At 40.0% G+C, this 8,365-nt stretch overlaps 1 protein-coding gene across 2 annotated transcripts; it reads right to left on the bottom strand.

Moving 5' to 3' along the window:
* Window positions 1–419: 419 nt before the first annotated feature.
* On the bottom strand, window positions 420–7,491 carry bbs2 (Bardet-Biedl syndrome 2; the record flags this gene model as incomplete). 2 transcript variants are annotated; one of them, XM_083894127.1, is made up of 17 exons in its annotated part: window positions 420–750; window positions 1,524–1,672; window positions 2,170–2,282; window positions 2,575–2,712; window positions 2,786–2,905; window positions 2,992–3,121; window positions 3,737–3,908; window positions 4,015–4,167; window positions 4,730–4,879; window positions 4,975–5,110; window positions 5,529–5,615; window positions 5,890–5,994; window positions 6,106–6,183; window positions 6,296–6,358; window positions 6,747–6,872; window positions 6,974–7,201; window positions 7,375–7,491. In XM_083894127.1, the coding sequence occupies 17 exons, from the start codon at window positions 7,489–7,491 to the stop codon at window positions 644–646; spliced, it is 2,172 nt and encodes a 723-aa protein (XP_083750253.1). In that variant the 3' UTR covers window positions 420–643. The 2 variants fall into 2 exon arrangements, with proteins under 2 accessions (XP_083750253.1, XP_083750254.1); XM_083894128.1 differs by having other exon boundaries at window positions 4,015–4,144; window positions 4,740–4,879.
* Between the last annotated feature and the right edge of the window lie 874 nt (window positions 7,492–8,365).

Below are 8,365 nucleotides of genomic sequence, written 5' to 3'. Positions count from 1 at the left end.
AGAACAAGCCGTCTCTCAGAGCTAACGGAGGGAACGACAAATGGCACAACCCGCCGCATCTGGGAGGAAACTGCTGTGTCTCACTCCAGCTGTGCTTTCTCTAAACATCACTGTGTGCGAGCCGAGTCTACGCTCAGATCAATTCCTTTGAGGAAACACAGTCGGGATAACTTGTCCTAAACATTTTCTGCGCGGTTGCGCAAACGTCAGTGTAACTTTCCTTTCCTGTATGAGAACGGCAGCACGCTCTAAACAGTCGAGTCACTCCTACCTGCTGACTCCTACATTAAAGTGCCTTATTTAGTCACTAAGCTGAACTCCACAAAAACAACTGAGATGGACGCATGTTTTAACCGTTAAACTACATCCGTGGTCAGCTTTCCTACTTTTACAAAGCAAGCAGAATTTCAAGTGTGAAGGAGCTGGTGCCAACGTTTGTGCGAGGCTGTTGCGTAAAAGTGAAGTCATTGAAAAGAAAGAAAAAGATGGATTAAGGCAACAACAATGTCCCATTTCCAGTCCAAACATATGTCTTGTCCAAGGCGTATCCCTGTTGGTGCTATTCTGAAGTTCACAGCTTTGGTCTTCATCACTTGTGCTTATTAAGATATTTTTCCAAATGTGGGCGTCCCTGTTTCCATCCTCAGGAGGATGCAGCGCCAGCTCTCATGATTCTGAAGAGCGAGTTGACGTTATTGCTTTTGATGGCGTCTCGGCAGGCGGAGATCACTTGGTTCTTAGGCTTTCCCACTGAAGAGACGAGCGGACAGAGACAAAGACAGAGCTGCTTTAACATTTTTTGCTCACGGTTTGTTGCTGATATTTGTATTAATACCTCTTTTTTTTCTTAAAGCTACTGTTAACAATGTCATTTTTTTTTAAATAACCTCAAGTCTTTTGCTGCCATTGTGTCTCTTCAAAGCTTGATGAGGTGACACTGGGATGTTACCTGAGCTGTGACTGGCATGGTAAGAGTCGCTAATGTTGCTACAGTGATGGAACATGGGAACACCCTGTCTCACAAAAACTACTGTTCCAAAATAAACGCATTTAACATGCAGCTGTGCTTCAATATTTGTGTAAGAAGATTTGATTGGCTGGAGGTTTTATCGTGTGGAAAGTTGTAAGTAATTAGAGGATTTAAACAAACATAATTGATCAAACTGCTTTATCAAATTTTTATCTTAATTGTTACTTCTTTTTTTTTTTCAAAATTCACCCAAGAATAAGAAAAAAAAATCTAATAAAAAAATTTAAAAAGCAAAAATTTAAATTGTATTTTTTTGTAAAAAAAAGAAAAAGAATCATTTATTTAATTTGTTTTCAAAATTCGTCCAATTTTTTTTTTTTATATCAAAAAATGATTTTTTCAAAAGAACTTTTCATCTTTTTTATTTTTTATTTTTTAAAGGGGTATTTTTTTCAAAGTTTGTCTAAAATTTCAAAAACGCACACACACACACACACACACACACACACACACACACACACACACACACACACACACACACACACACACCTACCTCGGAGTCTACCTGCCCGCTGTATAGCCAGGTTGACAGACTTGAGACAGGCCAGCAGGGCATTGTGGTTGTTCGAGCGTATTTTATACTCATTGATGAGATCCCGGTTTAGATCGTACAACTCTCTGTAACGCTTCTTCATAACTGTCCTGAAGGATGCAGAGAAACGGGGGGAGAGTCAGTGTGTGCACAAAATGATCATGAACAATAACCATGATCTACTGTACTATTTATGCTCTTTTGTGTCTTTGATACCAACTATTTTTACCCAGAAGTCACAAACTTGAGTTATTCCGCTGGTCCATACCGGTTTTGTATTGTTTACTTTAAAGTGGCACTGCTACTTTAAGTTAGACTCACGGAAGACTCATAGAATTATAGCATCATTGCAAGCACTACGAGACCAACTGTCTCCATTGCTTATATGGATCTGGAGATAATTCAATGAAAAATAATAATACTAAAAAGAAGCAAGAAATCACAAGTTAGGCGTTTTTGCAACCCAGCTGGTCTTTTTTACAGCAGACATTTTGAAATGCCATCATATGAAACCTGAAAATTAATGAGAAAAAAGGCAGGAGTAGACAGGAACACACATGCCTTTCCACAGATGTTCAGCATGAATGTGAATGTTGCTGTAACTCACATGTCACACATGAGGCGAGCGTCCTCTGCTTGCACCAGCATGTTCCTGATGTAGTTGGAATGGTCGGCCATAGCTGCAGTTAACTTCTGATGGACGGAGTGGAAGTCATCCACCTGACAGTGAGACATTCAACACCCAGTATTATATACAGTATACTCCTTTAGATGCACGACCAGGAGTTTCTTTAAATAACACATCCACAAAATTAGGTTGCAATCCATTTTTCAAACAAACATCTCTTGGAAAGGTATTCTTTTCAAGATAATATTAGGAGTTAGAGACTCATCAGCAATGTGGCAAAACTACTTTTTCTGAACTCCAACTAGACATAATTTGTTCTCTTTTTATATAAAAGCTTTTTACACAGACACACGTCTATAGACCTCAGTCCGAAAAAAGCCAGACCTCAGTGAGTGTAGTGCGCAGCTCTTCAAAGTATCCGGGGAAGTCTGCTTCTGACGACAGGTCCTCTATTGCCAGGAAGGAGGCCAGTGATTGGACCAGATCTCCTGCCAGGTCAATGTCATCCGTTCTCAGAGTGATCTGATTGGACAAATAAGGAATGAATTATGTACCTGAGGAATTTCAGTTGAAAGGAAATGCAGTTTTCATGTACCTGTCCATTGCTGGCCATGCTGATGGACAATTGTCCCCCTCCTCTTAACGTATTAAAGGTCACATCAGGACTGTCCACTCCCTTTGGAAGCAGGAAGTTCTGATTCAGCCACATCACCACCTGCACCCACACACACAAAGAAAGCACCAAATTAAAGTCATCACTGTGTGGTACTGATCACTCTTTCATGTTTGTGACAGTCTCACCCGCTGAGGTCGGTCACTGATGCTGAAGGTGACCCTTCCATTGGGCGGAGCTTCAGAGGAGTCAAAACTGATGTCGTACATGGAGAACCGAGGCAGGTGACGAGTGATTTCGAACACGTGGAACTGTGTGCTGCAGAGGACAAAATAAATCCATATCATCAAGGTGTCATCACCATCTGGCTCCACATGAACTTGTACTTGTGGTGGTGTGTTCTTCTATCACGTCATGACACATCTGCTCTTTTTTTGTTTATGTCCCTTAATTAAACCTTTCTATTTCCAGTTGAATTATGATAAACAGGCGTGACTCTCATCTGGCTGCTGCTTACAGAGTAATAATAGGATATTTGCATAAAGCTGAGCACTGTTGTTTCCTCAGAGTGGAGTTGAGAAATGAGAATTTCCGCTCATCACTCATTCCCAGCTACAGCTCCCCGACTGCTCCCACTACATCCCCACATATTTTTAATTAAAGGCCGTGTAAAGCAAATGCAGATTTTCTCCTCCTCAGATATTATACATGTTAGAATATAATCACTGTGGAGTCAACACCTAAAAACTGAAAGGGATTTCTCTTTAGTCCTAAGTGAAGCCATCTTTTGAACGGTAGTGTATGTAGGAGATATCTAAACTTTTTGAGCTATGTTGCTCACATACAGAGCAAAACACTAATGTCCTTGTGGTGTAGGTAAATAACCAAAATGTCATGATTTATATGAGATCAGACGACTTGCACATGTCCTACCTAGTTTTCCCTCCAACAAAGGCTTTAATGTGCAGGTCCACTGGTATGTCTTTTGGCGGTACGATGGGAACTCTGACACAGCCGGACAGGTTTTGGACACTGGGGTGGACAACATGACTCTCGCCCTCAAATATTCCCTCTGCAAAGATGAGCACCGCCCGAATGATCGTCTCTGTACAGGATAAATGAGAGAAGTAAGGATTAGTAGTATTTCCTCATTCCTTCACATGTCTCATAATCTTAAATCAACTTTAGAATAGATGGCGGGGCAGTTTTACCATTTGGTGTTGAAATGCTGAGCTCTACATGAGCCCTTTGGGCTTCCGTAGCTGGTTTCACTGACAGTGCTGTCTGTAGCTGAGTGTTGGCTGGTATTACGCCCACCCCACTGTTCGATTCTGACACACCCTGAAACAATGTGATCGTTTTTACTGAGGTTAGTACATCGTGGCTGGTTAGATCAAAATTGGAAATCATAACATGGACCCAATATTTATACATTTACACTACCGTTCAAAAGTTTGGGGTCACCTATACAATTTTTTTGTGTTTTCCATTAAAATCCACTTTTAGTCATCAAAAGAGTTGCGAAATCAATAGAAAATATAGTTAAGACATTGGCAAGATAAGGAATAATGTTTTTTTTTTTTCAAAACTAGTGCAGTGCCCGTAGGAAGTATGTATTCCTATAGTGGGAGCTGAAGAAGATTTTTCAGGTATGGTAATGCATGATAAGGAACGTAAAGGCTAAAATTCATGAGCACAACGCAAATGTGCCTCATGTTTTTGAGAAGAAAGTCAGCTCACTGTCAAAGTGCACCAGGGCAAATGGATCATTTCCTGACGTTTGCAACTAGAATAGTCGTTTACCACATTAACAATGTATAGAGTGTATTTCTGATTAATTTAATGTTATATTAATTTAAAAAGTGCTTCTCCTTCAAAAATAAGGACATTTCTAAGTGACCCCCAAACTTTTGAACGGTAGTGTACATGTATATACCTTAGCATTCTCTTCATAGTTCCGTAGCTCAAGTAGCAGATTCTGTCTGCGATGGCTGAGCTCTCGGATGAGATCTTGTTCAGCACTGGTGTCCATCAGGTTCCCTTTCAGGTCCTTACTGGCTGGCAGGTAACCACGGACTACAGGACACAGACACCAACATCAAATCAAACATCCTATAGTCTAGATTTTAAAAGGACCTTGCAGTCTCCATATGTCCTCTGACACGACGTACCCTCTCCTTCTATGGACGTGCAGATGAGTTGCTTTTGTCCGTCCAACCTGTAGTCCCCCTCCACCACTCCTGCCACTGAAGAGGAGAGGTTGTCCTTGAAAATGACCTCTCCTGTGCGGTCGCTGCGTGCATCAATCTGCAAAACAACGTGAGAACACAGCTGTAAAGATGAATCCACAGAAATGTAATGAACATACACTACTGTTGAAAAGTTTGGGGTTACTTAGAAATGTCCTTATTGTTGAAGGAAAAACACCTTTTTACAACGACTATAACATTAAATGAATCAGAAATACACTCTATACATTGTTAATGTGGTAAACGACTATTCTAGCTGCAAACGTCTGGTTTTCAATGGAATGTACATAGATGTATAGAGAAGAAAAATCGTTATTTCTAATCTTGTCAATGTCTTGACTATATTTACTATTCATTGTAACTCTTTTGATGAATAAAGGTGTGACTTTTAATGGAAAACACAAAAAAATGATATAGGTGAGCCCAAACTTTTGAACGGTAGTGTGAGAGTGTTTTTAGATGAGCTTAGTGCTGACCTTTCCGTTTGACCATCCAGTGATAAGCTCCACAACCCCATCAGCATTCAGATCGAAGGCGTGGATGCTCATTGCGTGATTCTTAGACTGAGTGGGATTAGAAAGTACATTATAATACAGCAAATGGAGACTTTAGTTACATCCAGTGAGTAAACTATATAGTTAATAACATCAGTAGTTAGCTGTAGGCAACTGGACTTGCTTGAGTAAAGTTGAAGTCAACCAAGAAGCTTCTTAAGTTCTGACCAACTAGAGGACACATTAATGAAAACCATTTTTCCACCAGTTAGAACTGAAGAAGCTACTTGGATGAGAGCCCCAATGTTGATGATGTTTGGGGAAAACATCATCACCGTGGTACCTTGATCCTCCAGTAACGGGCAGTGCGGTCATAGACTCCAACAGTCCCGTTAGCAAGGGCGTAGCCGAACCTGCTGTCATGCATATGGCACAGTGACGTTACAGTCTATAAGAGAGAAAGGTGGAGAGAACACACGTCACTACAAGTGCAATGCTCATTAATTATTTCTCTGGTCAAAAATTTAGTGAAAGAACAATTTTTAGTCGACCCATTTACCTCATTTTCAGTCATCTCAGAGACGAGCTCATCCTCTTTGAACACTCTGATATCAAAGTCCTCAGATCCCACCAGGAGCTGGACACACAATGCAAAATATGAATATTTATAATATTGAGAATAAACAAATCTTTAATTTAATTTAACTAATTTATTCAGTTCTGACAGAACAGTGGCCAGTGAGCCTTACCTCATTTTTGCCGTCTCCAGTGAAGTCACAGAGCACAAGAGATCGAACATTATCTCCAGTTACCTAAAAACAACATAGTTCATCATGGCTGTTCCTCACAGAGCCTGAAAAGCTCAGCATAATTGAATCATTGCAGTTGTGCAATTTTGCCTAACAAAATAAAAGTGGATAACAAGAATCTGTCCAGTATTTGGCGAGTAAATTGTTTCATAAGCAAAAACATGAGGCACAAAAAGCGGTGTTTTCAGAGACAAATAACAGTTATCATGTGTTGTAGACAGATAACGTACTAATTCTGCTCGAGAGAGTAAAACTGTCTTATGTGGACCTGAGAGCAAAAAACCTGTTCACTATCATAGTAATTAAGTTGAATAATTACACTTTAATCAGTCACACTTAAAATGGACTTGATGAAACACGACTTTTATGTATAAGACATCTCTGTACTCACAGTCCAGAATTGGTCATTTCCTTCATAGTCAAAACCTTGCAAGGCACAGTTTCCTCCAATGATAGCGAGTGGAGAAGCAATGTCCCCAAGTTTGCCCAACACCATGGCATTGGCCCCGTCTGTTACCTGCGAGCACACATAGAAGTTAAAATGTTACAAAAGCCCTGTTTGCCCCTTTCTCCACGATATATAGAATCAGACCACAGTTAGTCCCGCCCCCAGTTTACCTCTCTGTAGAATACGTCAGCATTGTCATGAACATCATAGGCCAGGAGATTGGTTTGGGATCCCACTAACAGTGTGTCCCCTGTAGTGTTTGGGCCGAGCTTTCCCGCAGTCAAACAGCTGACTGCCTGGTTGATGTTGAGAAGCGAGATGTCAGAGTCCTGGGTGCTCTGGCTCAGCCTGTGAGCCACAGGCCTCTGACCACGGGCATGAGGATTGTGGATAAAGACCTTTTTTAAGAGAAAGAGGAGTGAGATGAGGGCATGAGAGGCCGACACGCGTGACAGTAAATCTTGCAGATATGTAGGAAAGAATATAGTCAAATATTTAAGTTGAGGAGTTTTTCAAAATATGGGCAATTAATTACGATGGAGGTTAGAACACATATATTTTGCCCCCTCACCTTTCCAGCCTGTGTGGCTGCAGTAAGACATGGGTGGACTCCGTCAAACTTCCCAATTGTCACCATGCGAGGGTTGATCTTGTGGTTCAACTTCAAAGTGAATATGGGGACCAGCATGTTGCCTTTTGGAGTCCCTTACAAGAGCCAACAAGACACGGGGGAAAACAGGAAAAATAAAGCAGCTGATTCATCCTAAAAAAAACTGTCAATATAATCAAATAAGCTATAATTAATGATGTAATGTAATAATTGTAAAAAGAAAGGTAATGGCGTAAAAATATTCAGCTCCTTGACCCCTTTTTTAAGACATTTTAAGATGCAAAGTGACCTTGAGTGTTTGAAAGGTTCTTACAAATAAAATGTATGATTATTATTTATTATAGACAGTAAAATTAAGTTTGGAGAAGCTGGTCTTAAGGTTTTCAAAACCTTGTTTATGGTTTAAATTTAGAAAAACAGCCACAATAAATAATCCCTGTCCACCGTCCCAACAACAAAAGCAAATAATAAATAAATAAAACTCATAACTGCTTTATATGCAATTGAAGAGTCTAAATACTGAGAGCAAAGTATTAAAAACATGATAATAATATAAGGTAATTTACAGAAGACACAAAGGTTAAGAGGCACAAAGGTAAGTTGTCAAAAGTTTAAAAGCTTCAAAAGTACTTGTATTGTACGCTCATAGTTAAGTACATTCAGTGTCAAATAACAAATATTTAGACTTTTATCACTTTAACAGATGACTTTGACTTCTAAAAACTTTGTTTATTTGTGCTTCAATCGTGGTTTTGTAGTACTTCACATACCACTGTATTCAACCAAGTGACCATGTGTGATTTTGCCACACTAATGTAATTACAAGCTTTACCTCAGACATGCAGGGGGCGACTTCTGTTGCCTAGCAACAGAGGGGAAGCTAAAGCTTTTCACCTGGCTAATCTCCCTATCGTTTACTGTGCAAAAAGACAGATTATTGTACAAAACAAAA

Source organism: Microchirus variegatus, assembly GCF_963457635.1.
Source record: "Microchirus variegatus genome assembly, chromosome: 8".
NCBI classification, from domain to species: Eukaryota; Metazoa; Chordata; class Actinopteri; order Pleuronectiformes; family Soleidae; genus Microchirus; species Microchirus variegatus.
This window is presented reverse-complemented; position numbering and strand designations above follow the sequence as displayed.